The sequence below is a fragment of the Gouania willdenowi genome, chromosome 18 (assembly GCF_900634775.1).
Source record: "Gouania willdenowi chromosome 18, fGouWil2.1, whole genome shotgun sequence".
NCBI lineage: Eukaryota > Metazoa > Chordata > Actinopteri > Blenniiformes > Gobiesocidae > Gouania > Gouania willdenowi.
In genome coordinates, this window is record NC_041061.1 from 5,543,386 (window position 1) to 5,562,981 (window position 19,596).

A 19,596-nucleotide genomic window follows, 5' to 3' on the forward strand; every position below is an offset into this window, starting at 1 on the left:
AGCAGCAGCAGCCAGTGACTTTTTCCACTCCTCTTGTAGTTTCTTTGGAGGCGAAACGTCAGGGATGCTTCGGGGACCAGGGACGCTGCATGCAGTTGGTGGACGGTGCCTGCACACAACAACCCCAGGTTGAGAGCACGGAGCACGACTCGTGGATAATAGCACGATAAGTAGCTCCACCCATCCTTGCTGAATGTGGATCTACTCTGGTGGGGCGTCTGTCCTGCAGGGTTGATTTGACATTTTAACTGAACTTTTAACTTAAATCATGGGTTTCTTATATTTTTAACTCCTAGTCCTAATAAATCTATACCTTTACCAAATCAACCTGCCTTTTGTTGTGTTGGTGTTGTTGTGGCCTGGGAGTTTGCTTCAACCTGTGACAAACAGTGGTTAATCGGGAGAACAGGGACAATTCCCAGTGGGCCGGTTTGATGATTGGGCTGCGAGAGCTGGTGTTATGGACTGAGTTTACCTTGTACTGAGATCGATAATGAGCAGGTCATTTGGGGGCCCTAAGCAAAATCAGCATATGGGGCCCATAGTGCCCGTGCAAACATGTTTTTGGTAAAACAAACATTTTTGTGCATATACACCTATATTTTATTTGTCATTCCTGCTAATTTAAACTTGCACTAGATGGTTCCAAACTTCAATTTAAACTGAAAAGACAAAATCTGCAATTCCTTTCATTTTTTGTAACATGCAATCATTGCGTGTCAAAAGTCAAGTAATATAGTGTCACGGCAAATTTGCGGTTGATATCATTTGGAGACATGATTTGTGCCCTGGTTGAATGAAGTCCAGTCAAAGCATGATTTTATTAAAAAAAATATATATATATATTATAAACTAGAGTACAAAAAAGAGTGTCCCATCCTGTAGGAATGGTAAGCACCCAGCAACTACTGGAAAGTTCCACAGCTTAAACTTTATATCGATAGAGAATAGTTTCAGAAAAGGAGGGAATCAGATGCTCCCAACAGTGGAGATGTTGAAGCAATGATATGTCTTGATAGTGTAACTGTGTGTGTATCAACATGTGAGTTTGGCCTTGATTAGATGTAGCTCATCTGTGTGTGTGTGTGAAAGAATGTGAGTTTTTGGTAAGAGGCCTTCAGCAGAGACTGTTTGTTGCTGGCACTGTAAATACACTGTCTGTACTGCAGATCATCTAACATGACTCAGCAAAGGAACAACGTCTCTGTTCAAAAGCACGATATAATGCAGTCAAATTGTACACATAAACACACAATTGATGAATTGATGTAAAGCAAACAGAACACAGGTAAACACTGTAATGAATAAAAAGTTTCTCACTGCAGACCAAGCACACCCTAGTCAATTAACAGTCTGTTTCATGCATACAAAGTCAAACATCAGTGGTGGTAGAAAAGCCCACTGTGTTCTGGGGGGAAAAAAAAAATTAAGTTGACAAATTATAAGTTATTATAAGCCATTTATTAACTATATTTAAATGTAGAGTCTTACAAAAAAGGCACAATCTTGAAATACAGTTGGAACAAACACAAAAATACAATTAAAATACATAATATCAATAGTTTTTAATCAAGTCAAATCCTAGTGAATTTTAAGCCATTACTGGTAACATTTAAAAGTTAAATAAATATAAAAGTGCAACCATGGCCAAGTGGTAAAACCAGGAAACTCAGAAGCTTTAGTGATTTACAATCTACAACATGAAAAACTTGAAAGCTAATATCTATGTATTTCATAATAGATATTTCATTTTAGTCAGTGTACTGTAGTTTAGACCAACAGAGGGTGCTGGTAACCCAGTGGTCAGCTGGGATGCAGATATTCTAGCTTTGAAGAAGAGATGCTAGGGAGGTTTAAAATGTTTTAGTGAAATGTAAATAATTCAGTCAGAAGGCTGCAGGATGCAGACTAACTGCATTTTCAGCAAATTGTGTTTGGCACACATTGAAATAAAGTCAGCACCTGTACATTACAAGACACATGAATGAAACGCTGACCACAGTGTAGGAGAATGACTCATAATTGACTTTGAAGCGTGTTAATACTACTAAAACATCTACTTCAGGTTGTGCTTTTTTCTAATACAATTGACAATTGTTATGTTGTGTACAGTATGTAACTATAGAACTTGTTCAAACCTGCTATACCACGTTCAGGTGGTGCCTTTTGGTTTTACATTACTACACTGTAACAATAACCTTTATTATATACAATCATCATCAAACAAGAGTGGAGTACAAAATATACAGAGAACAATACTGATAAGGCCTTTGACAAATTTTTGAGAATATTTAAAAAATGATACATTAGGAATTGCCCAAGGAAAAAATACTGTAAAAAGTAGAGTAAATGAAACATATAGATTTCTAAAGGATGGCAAAATGTGTGTAATTAGAAAAACACACTACAAAGAATTAATAAAAAAACAGAGCCAAATAATCTGAAAATAAAAACAAAAAGTTTACAAATAAATTGACAGGTATCATTAAAAAATGTAAAACTTATTAGATCATAAGAACAGCATAAAGAGTATATGAAACATATTAAAAAACAAAATTAGAAATAAGTCAACAATGATTAATTATCCATTTTAAAGAAGGTGATAAAACTATAAATCATATGAAAGAGGTAGTTAACAAATTCAATGAGTTCTTCGTTGATGTGGTGAAATAAAACTACAATGCAATCAATAGAAACCCGATGACCATGTTTCTTAAACCTGTTGTTGATGAAAAGGAAATAATGGACATTGTTGGGAGGTTCAAAAATAAGACATCCACAGATTATGACTCATTTATTTATTTAAAAAAACGTAACAATTTATATCATTCAGTTTTGTTTATATTGAAGTCTGTTTTGTAAAAAGGGGCGTCCCAAGACATGAATACAGTAAAACGTGTAATTGATGGAATTTCAAAACCCCTAACACATTTTTGCAACTTTTCATCACAATCTGGTCATTTTCTGAATAATATGAAAGTCGCAAAAGTAATTCCTCTGTACTAGTAAGTCAGTACATTTTATTTATAAAGAGCTTTTCACAGGTAAAAACCACAAAGTGCTCTACAAACATTAGTTACATCCCGTCCAAAGAAACATGGAAAGACAATCACACGACATGGGAGGACAAGAACGGGAGAAACTTTAAATGAAAAGTGGGAGAACAACAGTAGGAGAAGTGAGGCTTTTAACTGACTTCCCTATTGGGGAGGAAAGTATAAAGCAAGGAAAAAAGCTCTCAGAGTACACAGAACACAGTCACTCAGTTACGGAGCAAAGCACGTGGGCAGGTGTGAGTGGGTGGTGGGTCCGGGGGCAGGGTGTAGGAAACGAGGGCTGGACGAAGAGGGGGAGAGGATATCCAGCCGCTGGGGGGCACGGGCGTGCAGCCTTTGGGGCGCTTCTCCACACCTCCCTGAGGTGGAAGGGAAGGGAGGGGGACGGGTGGAGTGCCGCGAAAGGCGTAAACACTTTTCTGGAACACACAAATTCAATATTTTTAAAATAAAAACTTGTGAAATGTTATGACATTGTTGAATTTCAAACTGTACAACTTCTATAGAAAATAGGAAAAAAAAAATATTACCAAAAAATCTACAAAATAAATTTCAAGAGCAAATTGGTGGATATAATTTATGGGATGAGTTAAACATCAGAGTTCCAACACACAGAACAACCATGAAAAGCTTCAGTACCACAGGTAGTCAGAGTGGAACAGCCTGCATATGGAACCCAAGCATTGTGCAAATATTAACCAATTTAAAACTAAAATATAAAAGGATTTTGGAAAGGTACCATGTGGAAGAACATAAAAGCCTCTAGGGGGGCATCGTATGACAACTTATTATCATTAATGGCATTGGTCCAGATAGTACTACCAGGAATTAATGAATTTATGGACTAAAATACTCTGTGCTCACAGTGAAATTGTTTTAGTTTTTTTGGAAATGATTCTGCAAACTTATTTCGGGGTGGGATTATATACATATTTACTTCTTTCCACTACTTTTCAAGCATGTTAAACACATCTATCTCCTAAAACCTTTGAAATGTCCCTATTAGAAGATCTATGCCTAACAAAACACATTATTTTGGTTTTATGAACTAATGACGTCATTGATGACGTAAATCACCACTTTCAGTCCATTGAGTTCTATATGAGGTGAAACATTCAGGATCATTTAACAGCTTTTTCACTCAAAATACCAACTTGTGCTGCTTCGGGTTGAGCTAAAAATCAGTTAAAAAAAGTCAATGTAAACCTTATTTGTTTACCGTAATTTGAGAAACAAAATTCGTGACCCGAAAAAAATGTGTGACCACAGGGGGCGACAGTTCCAACTCTGCTGTTTGTTCTACGCCATGAAGAAGAGTTGGGCTCTAATGAGCAGCAGTGGATGTCTGTATTTACATGCACCCAGAACTCTTCTTCTCTTCCTCATGTCATCTATGAAACAGCAGAGATGAACTACCACCCCCTCCGTTAACAGATGTTTTCAACTCACACGTTTTGTTTATCACATTTTGGTAAACGAAAGAGGTTTATATCAACTTTTTTAACTTTGACTGATTTTTAGATCAACCCGAAGCAGCACACGTTGTTATTTTGAGTGAAAAAGCTGATAAATGATCCTGAATGCTTCACCTCCTGTAGAACTCAATGGGCTAAAAGGGGCGATTGGTGTCAATGACGTCATTTCAACATGGTGGCGTACTGACTCAAACGGTAAAGTAGTGTCATTTTTAAAAGTGAATAAAACAAATATGATGCAAAATAATGTGTTTTGTTCGGAATAGATCTTCTAATAAGGACATTTCAAAGGTTTTAGGACACATTTGTAAAAACAGTAGAGGATCCCTTTAAGAGGTAAAACTATTAAAACCTTATTAAAAATCTCAGTTAAAGATAAGCTAAATATGATTACATCTTGAAATGGAATTTTACATTATGCGTATATACAATTCACTATGTATGTAAGTGTCCATCTTGTTTGATGAATGGTTCTAAAAAGTTGTAATAAATGCAGCATATTCTGTTCAGAAATGTTTTCTGGTTCTGTTTAGAGTTTGTTCTAGAGTAAATAAGATGTGTTACTTAGAAGAAACTGAACAATGTTATTTCTAGTGGTTACACACAACGCCTTTAACATAATACTAGTGTATGTAGTCTCTTAATATCTAGTCAATGTAGTTGAGTTACTTTTACATAGTTCTGTTCTATAGACATCCCATAGTGAGACATCTCGCTCATATTACTCCTAGAACCAGGGTTCTATACATAAGCTACAGTTTTCTTCCAGCCTTAACCTCTCACTGTCTCTTATAGGATGCTGTCACTCATTTTTGGGAGCCTGCCGTGGTTTCCTCTATGTAAGTACTGTATAAAATACATGATCAACTATTTTTCTAGAGTGAAAATACCAGAACCTTGATCATGTGATCAAGTCCGTCAGGTGTAATTCTTTCTCACCTTTCTCTGTTTGTCTCCTTTCACTTTTTAAAGGTTGCCATGTTTGATGAAATGTTGTGTGTTGCTGTGCTGAGTGTTGCTGCTGTGGAGGTCTAAGGTGACTGTTTATTGATGTGGTGAGTACATAGTCTGTGAAAATATCACTTCATCACAATCTGTTATTTACACATTTTATTACATCATGACAAGCACCGCAGAACAAAACTATGCTGCAGGGTTGGGGCTCAATTACATTTTTCACTTACAATTACAATTCAATTACCATTACAGTGACTGATGATTATATATCCTCAGAAAGTCAATTACAATTACATTTTCATTGACTAAAGTTAAATCACAATGAATCACAATTACTAAGGCTGAAATAAATAAGCTAATAAAAGGTAGCCTTCCTCTTGTGTTAGCCTTCTGTTAGCATCTCTGATGACAACAGGTCCTAAATCAGCTGTAAAATACACTAAAAACACATATCTATCATCTCATTTATTTCATATTTATTGGTGACCTTGTTAGGCTTCCTAATCATTGTAAATACATGTTTTAATATTTTTGGTGCATCTGAGCCTTTATTGTGTCCCTAGATTTTTATATCCCTAGATTTTAATTTATTTTAATGATAAAATGTGGGACAGTTTGATATGAAACACATTTTAATAATTGTTAATTACAAATGTGTAAAATTCTACATGGAACTGTCAATTACAATTACACCATGATTGTAATTTATTATCAATTACATGATTACAATTATAATTGACCCCAACCCTGCAATGCTGATCACCATTACTTAGCTTCAAATTATTATTATTATTTTTTCCACACTTACCAATTAGTTGGTGTCATATTGGTTCCATTAAAGCAGTCATTGTTAAATATGGACACGTTTACCACGAGAATAGGAAGCTACTGCAGATTCTAGACTTAAAATATACAATCCTAATTATTTTAGTCTTTAATGACTTTACTATTTTAAAGTGTAAAATGATAAATATTCACTGCTCAGCACAGCTAACAGTGCTATATTGGCAGAGCTACAGTATGACCTTTGAACTGTTTGAATTGGGATCTTTACATGTGATTTATACAGTGGGGCAAAAAAAAGTATTCAGTCAACCACCAATTGTGTAAGTTCTCCCTCTTAAAAAGATGAGAGAGGCCTGTAATTTTCATCATAGGTAAACCTCAACTATGAGAGACTAAATGAGAAAAAACATCCAGAAAATCACATTGTAGGATTTTTAATGAATTTATTTGTTAATTATGAGGACACTTGCTGGGACAAGCAGGAAGGGTGGGTGTGAAGGGAACGCCAAAGAGTGAGGGGAGAGAAATGATTGTTTCAAGTCCATCCATCAGAAGAAAACAAAGACAAAGATTTATCCTCACTGAGGATTGATTTGAGTCTGCCACTCGGGCGTTATTGTTCAAACAGCCGCACTGCAGAAGCACCTGCTTTGCCAAACGGGGGCAGAAACGTTGACTTCAGAGTCATTTGTCTTTTAAACATTATTCCTTGTCAGACTCCTCCTCAGGCTCACGGAGCCAGGTGAAGAAAGCTGTGACCGACTTCAACACGACACCTCTTCCTGTTTGCTCCGCAGGGTCTTTACTCGTCTCCCACTTGTAGAAGGCCTCCTCTTTAATAATGTCCTCATCGTACAAGGTGTCGAAGAACATACACAGCAGATCTGCAGAAACAAGATGCAAAGGTCAGTTGTTAGGAGCAGAACTGTGGATTTCTGTCAGTAAGTCCACTTTGTACCAATAAAGTCCTTAGAAATCTACAGACATTTTAAATGTAAATGAACAAACATATGTACAACGGCGTATTAGGGCCACATTAAAATAAAATACAATAAAAATCTGGGCACTACAGGATTAAAGTCAGAATATTTCAAGAATAAAGTTGTCATTTTATGAGAGTAAAGTGGTATTTTAATAAAATGGTAATAGTATTTTTCCTCCTGGTAAATAATAAAACAACACTTACTAGCAGGCTCCTCCATGTGTACCATCATGGCCTGCAGGGCATACAGAGCCTGCAGCTCCTTCTCCTCGTCATTCAGGTATTTCTGCAGCAGCTCGGCTCTTACCATGATCTGCTCAGCAATGGCCTTGTACGGGTGTTCACCTTGGTTTTTAAGAAGAAACAAACAACACGTTAACATGGGGGGAGCACCATTTAGTTTGCCATTAGAGTTTGAAGCTTATGTTATGCTTACATATGATAGCGATCCCACACACTGAGGCCATCAGTGATCGTACAAAGTGATTAGAAGCAGCCTGCTCCTCATCCAAATTAGCCTGAAAATGAGCAAGAAATGTTTCAAACACTTGATCAAATAGTGTTTACATTTAGATGAATTCCAGAGTCTGAGCAACGGTCACACACCTCAACCCAGTCCATGATGTGCTTGTTATCAGCCTTGTCTTGAAGCAGTCTGTCCAGCTGTTTGCTGAGTTCTTCTCCACTGAGGAGCTGCTTCTTCACCACTTCCTTTGGCCCCAGCTCCTCTCCTGTGGTGAACTCCACTTTCTGAAAGTTACAAGTCCACATTTAAACCAGGGTTCTACAGTGCAAACCATTGACTCACATTTACACCTAATGGTTCCATAACGTTTTGAATACCTGCTCAGTGACAAACTTGTTCACATCTTTGTCCTCAGGAAGAAAGTCATTCCAATTCAGGCCAGCTTCAATCCACAGATCCCCAACTTTCTTGGGAGTCTAATAAATGAGTAAATAAACAAGTTCAGATGATTAAAAAAAACAAGATCAAGTTGAAATATGACCTATTCTTAAAAGCGTTGAGACAATGCAACACATTTTATTTTAGACAAATTCAACCCAGAAACCTTTGTGTACATACCATTCCTTTGCACAGCAGCTGGAGGATCTGTGCCAGCAGCACGCCAGCCTTTCCCAGAGGCACCAGAGGCTTTGAGATCTCCCTGGAACAAACAAAACATTTTTGTTAAGAAAGGGACATTTTGTATTATATTGATTATATTAAAACAGTCGGATTGCAAATGTTTTTCAACTTTTCTCACCTGAAGAGCTGTCCCATAGGGATGCCTCCTTCATGGAGCATAGGGGTGATGAGTTCAGCCAGGTACAGCCACATGTAAGGTATATCAATGGCCATGTCTTCTGTTACCTCCAAGATCTCATGGAGCCTATGACAGCACAGTCAACAATTCAGTGTCAGCCGTTGAGCATCTTTAGTGTGACCCAGGCTTTAAATACATTGTTCTTTGACAGATGCTCACCCTTTGTAGTATTGTTCAGTGGGTAACGTCCCAACTTTCACAAGTTGATGCAGCAACAGGCCCAAGTGTTCCCTGACAGTTGTGCTGCGTTCAAGTGTGGACTCCAGGCCTTGCCGCACAAACACATAAAGCATTGAGGCACTGTTGAGCTCTGCCACGCACTGCAGCGCCTCCTACAGGACCAGGAGAAGACAAACGTTAGTCATGTTCACACTCAACGTGCAGGTAAATGTCCTGCTGTTGTATGTTGGTCAAATTCTTTGAACCTTCAAGTCAGTAATGTGGAGGTATTCATCAATGATGGCTTTGGACTTCTTCTCCATCTCCTCTTCGCTAAGGGAAGGTTTGGGAAGAGAAGGAGGGGGAGTGGGAGCGCTCTCCCCACTTCTGCCACCACGCTCCTGGGACTCCCTGCTGAAGCTTCTCTTGGTGATTGGGCTTCCTTCCCGTCCATCAACACGGCCAGATCTGTCAAAGTGATCCTTGTCTCTGTGATCAGTGTCTGATGAAGACAACAGTGATGAAGTCTGCTGAAGGGCTGAGAAGTGGTTCAGAGTGCTGGTAGCAGGACGCCCTGACTCTAAAAGGAAGAAGAAAAATAGGACAGATCAGGAGCCAATCTTCCAACCCAAGTCAGTCAACCTATTTGACATTGTTTACCTTGATCTGCACTTGCTGGTTTAGCTTCAGTGCCTCCACTGCAGCCTTTTTCCCAGCTGCGCCACACGCCCTTGCACCCGGCTTTGCCACCAGGAGCCAGCACCAGATTGTTAAGGTCCATACCACCGGACTAGAAGGCAACAGAGAACAGTACATTTATGAACCAACAACATCCCTATAGAACAAATCAAATGATCTACTTTTTAACAGTTGACTCATTGACGTCACTAGCTTTGCTGACCTTTATGATCTTGTAAAGGCGATTGGTATCGATGGGTCTGTCCTTGGAGATGGGCACCGTGTTCCCACATCCATCATCCTGAGGCTGGCTATTTGGTCCACCGCCCGGTGTATGAGACCCTGGACCTCCCATGCCCCCCCCACACATTCTACCACCTCCTCCAGAGCTTTCCTTCTTTGACAGGAGCTGCTGGTGGACTTTGATCTGTTCTTGATGCTCTTCCAACTCTGCCTCCTTATGAATCTGGTCAATAGTTTTGGGACCTTGGTCTCCTCTACGGGGCACCCAGCTATTCTGTGATTGGGAAACACAATTAAATAGCAGAAGTTACAAATGATTGAATATGGTTTAGTTTCTGGACACATGTCACCTTTATTGAGAGCAATAAGTAGGTGTTCAAGATCCAACTTTTTCACTACTGATACAATACTGATATTTTAGCCTGTATTCTGACTCCATATCAGCACAAATTATACATACTCATCATTATCTGATCAGGACACCCCTAGCAATAAGTTTGACAAAACTGCTTTTTTTTATTAGATCTGCAAATAGAAAGAAGCTAAACCATTTACCTTTCTGAGGTCTAGAACATCTTGCAGCATAAAGCGGATTCTGGAAGAGGTCATCTTTTCCTTGATGATTTTGTTCATCTGATTGAAATACTCGTCCATTTGAGGCTGTTAGGGAAATACAACAGACTTAGCAATGACAACTAAGGTATAAACTAGGGCTGGGTATCGCCAGGTACATCGCGATACGATGCATGTAGATGCTTCATTATTGTACTTACCTTGGCCTTTTCAAAGTCCAGGTCTTTGCCAATGGTGGAGAGAAGTCTGCAGAGACACTCCAGAGACTTGTCGTCATGGTTCTTCAGTAGTTTAACTACACAGGCATGCATAATGGCCTCGGTCAGCATCTTCAGCTTGAAGAGCTCACCAACAAACTTGATGTTGCCCAGTGAGCGGCGGCGGGCAATAACCCGGGCGTTTTCCAGCTCAACCCGCAGACGTTCACGCTCCTCATCCTAACAGGTGACACAAATGATTAAATCTGGGACCCACTCTTGAGGTACAAACCCACTCTTGAGGTACAAACAAATGTGTCATCTTACATCTTTGGCAGCCTCCAGCTCCTTCTGTTTCTTTTCAAAGATCTCATCATCATCCTGGTCTTTCTCAAACTCCTTCTGGCAACGATTGAGTAGGAGATAGAGGAAGTTTGCAGTTTTACCTGGTTTGTCGGCGCTGGGGACTTTCAACTGTTGATGGAATATGGAAGAATATTACTAAAGCTGATTTTATTAGTGGATATGAAACATAATATATATGATTACTTCATCAGTTCCTCATCACCATCATTGACATTCAGTGTTCCAGACCCGTGACACTAAAGAACAATCATCAATGAAGCCAATAGAGACAAAATACCCAAAGACACGCACTCACCCCCATTAGGCCGCGGCACATGTTGGCATAGGCCACAGAGAAGTTTGGTTCCAAGATGGCCTTCTCAGATATCAGGTCAATGGCACCTTTCAGCCTTTCCTCCGTGTCTATTGTTAGTTCAGACACCTGCTTCATTAGCTCTGGAAACTTTTGTGGGGTGAGCTTGTTCAGGATGCTACGCAAATGCTTGAACAGCTCCCCAGTTTTGGCCACCTCAGGATCATTATCCACAACCTCCTCAGCACCACGGCTGCAAGAGTTCTTCTTCACCGTAGGTTTCCAGGCTTTCTCAGCTTTGTTTAGTTGCACGTCATAATTTAGAGACATGCTGTGGATGATGATTTTCCTGGGCTCTTTGCGCTGGCCCTGCTGGGAGCGACTGAAACCAGGAGGCTGAAAGAGAACAAGGGACAAATGTTATTTTAAAGAACGTAAACTAAACCATTATCGTCACCAACTGGTCATTCTAATGTTCTTATTTTACTGAATACGGCCCTAATTGGTAACAGTTGTGCAATAAAGTCATAAAAAGATCTCATACAGAGTAACAGTTTACAACAGGACATAATAAAGATCTAAGATTTGTAAACTATAAAATGAGTGTGAAAAAATAGAGCTGATGCTCACCTCTGTGAAGTCATCCAGAAGGTCCCCAATGGCCTCCTTCTTGTTAAGTTCCTTCATGTTTTTCTTTGGCACAGACATAGCAGCTGTAAGAGAAAGAAATGTTACTACCTTTTAGGAGCCACTTCTTTCAAACTCCACAAAGTAGTTCCAACGCACATGAAATATTATAATTATTACTCACTTTAGCTACAAACGTTGTTCACTGAGGACACTTGCTTTGTAGAAAATTAGATCCACTTTAGTTGTTTTTAAAAGCCTGTTGGGCACTCACTGCTGAAGATACTTCACTTTCAACTTATATGAGCTGGTCTGCAAAGCTTCTATGCAGCTTTCATCTTATCTGAGTTACCATGACTACCTGTCAACAATGAGCTGTTCTGCAAAGCTTCTATGCAGCTTTCATCTTATCTGAGTTACCATGACTACCTGTCAACAATGAGCTGTTCTGCAAAGCTTCTATGCAGCTTTCATCTTATCTGAGTTACCATGACGACCCAGAGTCAACGCCAGGCAGGTTTTAATGTAGTTTTATTTTTTATTAATGTTTGTATAGTTTTAATGTAGTTTTATGATATTTTATTCATGTTTGTATAGTTTTAATGTAGTTTAATGACATTTTATTAATGTTTGTATAGTTTTAATGTAGTTTTTTGATATTTTATTAATGTTTGTATAGTTTTAATGTAGTTTTATGACATTTTATTAATGTTTGTATCGTTTTAATGTAGTTTTTTGATATTTTATTAATGTTTGTATAGTTTTAATGTAGTTTTATGACATTTTGTAATAGTTTGTATAGTTTTAATGTAGTTTAATGACATTTTATTAATGTTTGTATAGTTTTAATGTAGTTTTATGACATTTTATTAATGTTTGTATAGTTTTAATGTAGTTTTATGACATTTTATTAATGTTTGTATATTTTTAATGTAGTTTTATGATATTTTATTCATGTTTGTATAGTTTTAATGTAGTTTTGTGATATTTTATTCATGTTTGTATAGTTTTAATGTAAGTTTATGACATTTTGTAATAGTTGTTAGTTTTAATGTAGTTCGTTAATGACTTTATTAATGTTTGTATAGTTTTAATGTAGTTTAATGACATTTTATTAATGTTTGTATAGTTTTAATGTAGTTTTATGACATTTTATTAATGTTTGTATATTTTTAATGTAGTTTTATAAAATTTTATTCATGATTGTATAGTTTTAATGTAGTTTTGTGATAATTTATTCATGTTTGTATAGTTTTAATGTAGTTTTATGACATTTTATTAATGTTTGTATAGTTTTAATGTAGTTTTATGATATTTTATTAATGTTTGTATAGTTTTAATGTAGTTTTATGACATTTTGTAATAGTTTGTATAGTTTTAATGTAGTTTTATGATATTTTATTAATGTTTGTATAGTTTTAATGTAGTTTTATGATATTTTATTAATGTTTGTATAGTTTAAATGTAGTTTTATGACATTTTGTATTGACATTTTGTCAATTACCATTACAGTGACTGATGATTATATATCCTGAGAAAGTCAATTACCATTATATTCTCAATGACTAAAGTTAAATCACAATGAATCACAATTACTAAGGCTGAAATAAATAAGCTAATAAAAGGTAGCCTTCCTCTTGTGTTAGCCTTCTGTTAGCATCTCTTATGACAACAGGTCCTAAATCAGCTGTAAAATACACTAAAAACACATATCTATCATCTCATTTATTTCATATTTATTGGTGACCTTGTTAGGCTTCCTAATCATTGTAAATACATGTTTTAATATTTTTGGTGCATCTGAGCCTTTATTGTGTCCCTAGATTTTTATATCCCTAGATTTTAATTTATTTTAATGATAAAATGTGGGACAGTTTGATATGAAACACATTTTAATAATTGTTAATTACAAATGTGTAAAATTCTACAAAGAACTGTCAATTACAATTACACCATGATTGTAATTTATTGTCAATTACATGATTACAATTATAATTGACCCCAACCCTGCAATGCTGATCACCATTACTTAGCTTCAAATTATTATTATTATTTTTTTCCACACTTACCAATTAGTTGGTGTCATATTGGTTCCATTAAAGCAGTCATTGTTAAATATGGACACGTTTACCACGAGAATAGGAAGCTACTGCAGATTCTAGACTTAAAATATACAATCCTAATTATTTTAGTCTTTAATGACTTTACTATTTTAAAGTGTAAAATGATAAATATTCACTGCTCAGCACAGCTAACAGTGCTATATTGGCAGAGCTACAGTATGACCTTTGAACTGTTTGAATTGGGATCTTTACATGTGATTTATACAGTGGGGCAAAAAAAAGTATTCAGTCAACCACCAATTGTGTAAGTTCTCCCTCTTAAAAAGATGAGAGGCCTGTAATTTTCATCATAGGTAAACCTCAACTATGAGAGACTAAATGAGAAAAAACATCCAGAAAATCACATTGTAGGATTTTTAATGAATTTATTTGTTAATTATGAGGACACTTGCTGGGACAAGCAGGAAGGGTGGGTGTGAAGGGAACGCCAAAGAGTGAGGGGAGAGAAATGATTGTTTCAAGTCCATCCATCAGAAGAAAACAAAGACAAAGATTTATCCTCACTGAGGATTGATTTGAGTCTGCCACTCGGGCGTTATTGTTCAAACAGCCGCACTGCAGAAGCACCTGCTTTGCCAAACGGGGGCAGAAACGTTGACTTCAGAGTCATTTGTCTTTTAAACATTATTCCTTGTCAGACTCCTCCTCAGGCTCACGGAGCCAGGTGAAGAAAGCTGTGACCGACTTCAACACGACACCTCTTCCTGTTTGCTCCGCAGGGTCTTTACTCGTCTCCCACTTGTAGAAGGCCTCCTCTTTAATAATGTCCTCATCGTACAAGGTGTCGAAGAACATACACAGCAGATCTGCAGAAACAAGATGCAAAGGTCAGTTGTTAGGAGCAGAACTGTGGATTTCTGTCAGTAAGTCCACTTTGTACCAATAAAGTCCTTAGAAATCTACAGACATTTTAAATGTAAATGAACAAACATATGTACAACGGCGTATTAGGGCCACATTAAAATAAAATACAATAAAAATCTGGGCACTACAGGATTAAAGTCAGAATATTTCAAGAATAAAGTTGTCATTTTATGAGAGTAAAGTGGTATTTTAATAAAATGGTAATAGTATTTTTCCTCCTGGTAAATAATAAAACAACACTTACTAGCAGGCTCCTCCATGTGTACCATCATGGCCTGCAGGGCATACAGAGCCTGCAGCTCCTTCTCCTCGTCATTCAGGTATTTCTGCAGCAGCTCGGCTCTTACCATGATCTGCTCAGCAATGGCCTTGTACGGGTGTTCACCTTGGTTTTTAAGAAGAAACAAACAACACGTTAACATGGGGGGAGCACCATTTAGTTTGCCATTAGAGTTTGAAGCTTATGTTATGCTTACATATGATAGCGATCCCACACACTGAGGCCATCAGTGATCGTACAAAGTGATTAGAAGCAGCCTGCTCCTCATCCAAATTAGCCTGAAAATGAGCAAGAAATGTTTCAAACACTTGATCAAATAGTGTTTACATTTAGATGAATTCCAGAGTCTGAGCAACGGTCACACACCTCAACCCAGTCCATGATGTGCTTGTTATCAGCCTTGTCTTGAAGCAGTCTGTCCAGCTGTTTGCTGAGTTCTTCTCCACTGAGGAGCTGCTTCTTCACCACTTCCTTTGGCCCCAGCTCCTCTCCTGTGGTGAACTCCACTTTCTGAAAGTTACAAGTCCACATTTAAACCAGGGTTCTACAGTGCAAACCATTGACTCACATTTACACCTAATGGTTCCATAACGTTTTGAATACCTGCTCAGTGACAAACTTGTTCACATCTTTGTCCTCAGGAAGAAAGTCATTCCAATTCAGGCCAGCTTCAATCCACAGATCCCCAACTTTCTTGGGAGTCTAATAAATGAGTAAATAAACAAGTTCAGATGATTAAAAAAAACAAGATCAAGTTGAAATATGACCTATTCTTAAAAGCGTTGAGACAATGCAACACATTTTATTTTAGACAAATTCAACCCAGAAACCTTTGTGTACATACCATTCCTTTGCACAGCAGCTGGAGGATCTGTGCCAGCAGCACGCCAGCCTTTCCCAGAGGCACCAGAGGCTTTGAGATCTCCCTGGAACAAACAAAACATTTTTGTTAAGAAAGGGACATTTTGTATTATATTGATTATATTAAAACAGTCGGATTGCAAATGTTTTTCAACTTTTCTCACCTGAAGAGCTGTCCCATAGGGATGCCTCCTTCATGGAGCATAGGGGTGATGAGTTCAGCCAGGTACAGCCACATGTAAGGTATATCAATGGCCATGTCTTCTGTTACCTCCAAGATCTCATGGAGCCTATGACAGCACAGTCAACAATTCAGTGTCAGCCGTTGAGCATCTTTAGTGTGACCCAGGCTTTAAATACATTGTTCTTTGACAGATGCTCACCCTTTGTAGTATTGTTCAGTGGGTAACGTCCCAACTTTCACAAGTTGATGCAGCAACAGGCCCAAGTGTTCCCTGACAGTTGTGCTGCGTTCAAGTGTGGACTCCAGGCCTTGCCGCACAAACACATAAAGCATTGAGGCACTGTTGAGCTCTGCCACGCACTGCAGCGCCTCCTACAGGACCAGGAGAAGACAAACGTTAGTCATGTTCACACTCAACGTGCAGGTAAATGTCCTGCTGTTGTATGTTGGTCAAATTCTTTGAACCTTCAAGTCAGTAATGTGGAGGTATTCATCAATGATGGCTTTGGACTTCTTCTCCATCTCCTCTTCGCTAAGGGAAGGTTTGGGAAGAGAAGGAGGGGGAGTGGGAGCGCTCTCCCCACTTCTGCCACCACGCTCCTGGGACTCCCTGCTGAAGCTTCTCTTGGTGATTGGGCTTCCTTCCCGTCCATCAACACGGCCAGATCTGTCAAAGTGATCCTGTCTCTGTGATCAGTGTCTGATGAAGACAACAGTGATGAAGTCTGCTGAAGGGCTGAGAAGTGGTTCAGAGTGCTGGTAGCAGGACGCCCTGACTCTAAAAGGAAGAAGAAAAATAGGACAGATCAGGAGCCAATCTTCCAACCCAAGTCAGTCAACCTATTTGACATTGTTTACCTTGATCTGCACTTGCTGGTTTAGCTTCAGTGCCTCCACTGCAGCCTTTTTCCCAGCTGCGCCACACGCCCTTGCACCCGGCTTTGCCACCAGGAGCCAGCACCAGATTGTTAAGGTCCATACCACCGGACTAGAAGGCAACAGAGAACAGTACATTTATGAACCAACAACATCCCTATAGAACAAATCAAATGATCTACTTTTTAACAGTTGACTCATTGACGTCACTAGCTTTGCTGACCTTTATGATCTTGTAAAGGCGATTGGTATCGATGGGTCTGTCCTTGGAGATGGGCACCGTGTTCCCACATCCATCATCCTGAGGCTGGCTATTTGGTCCACCGCCCGGTGTATGAGACCCTGGACCTCCCATGCCCCCCCCACACATTCTACCACCTCCTCCAGAGCTTTCCTTCTTTGACAGGAGCTGCTGGTGGACTTTGATCTGTTCTTGATGCTCTTCCAACTCTGCCTCCTTATGAATCTGGTCAATAGTTTTGGGACCTTGGTCTCCTCTACGGGGCACCCAGCTATTCTGTGATTGGGAAACACAATTAAATAGCAGAAGTTACAAATGATTGAATATGGTTTAGTTTCTGGACACATGTCACCTTTATTGAGAGCAATAAGTAGGTGTTCAAGATCCAACTTTTTCACTACTGATACGATACTGATATTTTAGCCTGTATTCTGACTCCATATCAACACAAATTATACATACTCATCATTATCTGATCAGGACACCCCTAGCAATAAGTTTGACAAAACTGCTTTTTTTTATTAGATCTGCAAATAGAAAGAAGCTAAACCATTTACCTTTCTGAGGTCTAGAACATCTTGCAGCATAAAGCGGATTCTGGAAGAGGTCATCTTTTCCTTGATGATTTTGTTCATCTGATTGAAATACTCGTCCATTTGAGGCTGTTAGGGAAATACAACAGACTTAGCAATGACAACTAAGGTATAAACTAGGGCTGGGTATCGCCAGGTACATCGCGATACGATGCATGTAGATGCTTCATTATTGTACTTACCTTGGCCTTTTCAAAGTCCAGGTCTTTGCCAATGGTGGAGAGAAGTCTGCAGAGACACTCCAGAGACTTGTCGTCATGGTTCTTCAGTAGTTTAACTACACAGGCATGCATAATGGCCTCGGTCAGCATCTTCAGCTTGAAGAGCTCACCAACAAACTTGATGTTGCCCAGTGAGCGGCGGCGGGCAATAACCCTGGCGTTTTCCAGCTCAACCCGCAGACGTTCACGCTCCTCATCCTAACAGGTGACACAAATGATTAAATCTGGGACCCACTCTTGAGGTACAAACAAATGTGTCATCTTACATCTTTGGCAGCCTCCAGCTCCTTCTGTTTCTTTTCAAAGATCTCATCATCATCCTGGTCTTTCTCAAACTCCTTCTGGCAACGATTGAGTAGGAGATAGAGGAAGTTTGCAGTTTTACCTGGTTTGTCGGCGCTGGGGACTTTCAACTGTTGATGGAATATGGAAGAATATTACTAAAGCTGATTTTATTAGTGGATATGAAACATAATATATATGATTACTTCATCAGTTCCTCATCACCATCATTGACATTCAGTGTTCCAGACCCGTGACACTAAAGAACAATCATCAATGAAGCCAATAGAGACAAAATACCCAAAGACACGCACTCACCCCCATTAGGCCGCGGCACATGTTGGCATAGGCCACAGAGAAGTTTGGTTCCAAGATGGCCTTCTCAGATATCAGGTCAATGGCACCTTTCAGCCTTTCCTCCGTGTCTATTGTTAGTTCAGACACCTGCTTCATTAGCTCTGGAAACTTTTGTGGGGTGAGCTTGTTCAGGATGCTACGCAAATGCTTGAACAGCTCCCCAGTTTTGGCCACCTCAGGATCATTATCCACAACCTCCTCAGCACCACGGCTGCAAGAGTTCTTCTTCACCGTAGGTTTCCAGGCTTTCTCAGCTTTGTTTAGTTGCACGTCATAATTTAGAGACATGCTGTGGATGATGATTTTCCTGGGCTCTTTGCGCTGGCCCTGCTGGGAGCGACTGAAACCAGGAGGCTGAAAGAGAACAAGGGACAAATGTTATTTTAAAGAACGTAAACTAAAACATTATCGTCACCAACTGGTCATTCTAATGTTCTTATTTTACTGAATACGGCCCTAATTGGTAACAGTTGTGCAATAAAGTCATAGAAAGATGTCATACAGAGTAACAGTTTACAACAGGACATAATAAAGATCTAAGATTTGTAAACTATAAAATGAGTGTGAAAAAATAGAGCTGATGCTCACCTCTGTGAAGTCATCCAGAAGGTCCCCAATGGCCTCCTTCTTGTTAAGTTCCTTCATGTTTTTCTTTGGCACAGACATAGCAGCTGTAAGAGAAAGAAATGTTACTACCTTTTAGGAGCCACTTCTTTCAAACTCCACAAAGTAGTTCCAACGCACATGAAATATTATAATTATTACTCACTTTAGCTACAAACGTTGTTCACTGAGGACACTTGCTTTGTAGAAAATTAGATCCACTTTAGTTGTTTTTAAAAGCCTGTTGGGCACTCACTGCTGAAGATACTTCACTTTCAACTTATATGAGCTGGTCTGCAAAGCTTCTATGCAGCTTTCATCTTATCTGAGTTACCATGACTACCTGTCAACAATGAGCTGTTCTGCAAAGCTTCTATGCAGCTTTCATCTTATCT

At 38.8% G+C, this 19,596-nt stretch overlaps 1 protein-coding gene, 1 long non-coding RNA gene, 2 other non-coding genes and 1 pseudogene across 5 annotated transcripts; 1 reads left to right on the forward strand and 4 right to left on the reverse strand.

Moving 5' to 3' along the window:
• The first annotated feature begins 4,838 nt into the window (after window positions 1–4,838).
• On the forward strand, window positions 4,839–14,666 carry LOC114480053 (uncharacterized). 2 transcript variants are annotated; one of them, XR_003676045.1, is made up of 4 exons: window positions 4,839–5,370; window positions 5,504–5,586; window positions 7,072–7,179; window positions 14,478–14,608. It is a non-coding gene; the product is annotated as an uncharacterized LOC114480053 (long non-coding RNA). The 2 variants fall into 2 exon arrangements; XR_003676046.1 differs by having other exon boundaries at window positions 4,840–5,370; window positions 14,559–14,666.
• On the reverse strand, window positions 6,770–11,852 carry LOC114480040 (eukaryotic translation initiation factor 4 gamma 1-like). Its single transcript, XM_028473828.1, has 16 exons — window positions 11,720–11,852; window positions 11,093–11,485; window positions 10,759–10,905; window positions 10,435–10,671; window positions 10,217–10,321; window positions 9,642–9,935; window positions 9,401–9,530; window positions 9,007–9,320; window positions 8,741–8,913; window positions 8,522–8,647; window positions 8,341–8,422; window positions 8,100–8,198; window positions 7,863–8,006; window positions 7,693–7,774; window positions 7,461–7,601; window positions 6,770–7,158 (listed from the first exon to the last, which is right to left on the reverse strand). The coding sequence occupies exons 1-16, from the start codon at window positions 11,795–11,797 to the stop codon at window positions 6,977–6,979; spliced, it is 2,727 nt and encodes a 908-aa protein (XP_028329629.1). The 5' UTR covers window positions 11,798–11,852; the 3' UTR covers window positions 6,770–6,976.
• Window positions 10,980–11,056, reverse strand: LOC114480904 (small nucleolar RNA SNORD66). The gene has a single exon (XR_003676191.1). It is a non-coding gene; the product is annotated as a small nucleolar RNA SNORD66 (small nucleolar RNA).
• Window positions 14,257–19,319, reverse strand: LOC114480038 (eukaryotic translation initiation factor 4 gamma 1-like; annotated as a pseudogene).
• Window positions 18,447–18,523, reverse strand: LOC114480905 (small nucleolar RNA SNORD66). The gene has a single exon (XR_003676192.1). It is a non-coding gene; the product is annotated as a small nucleolar RNA SNORD66 (small nucleolar RNA).
• Window positions 19,320–19,596: the final 277 nt, after the last annotated feature.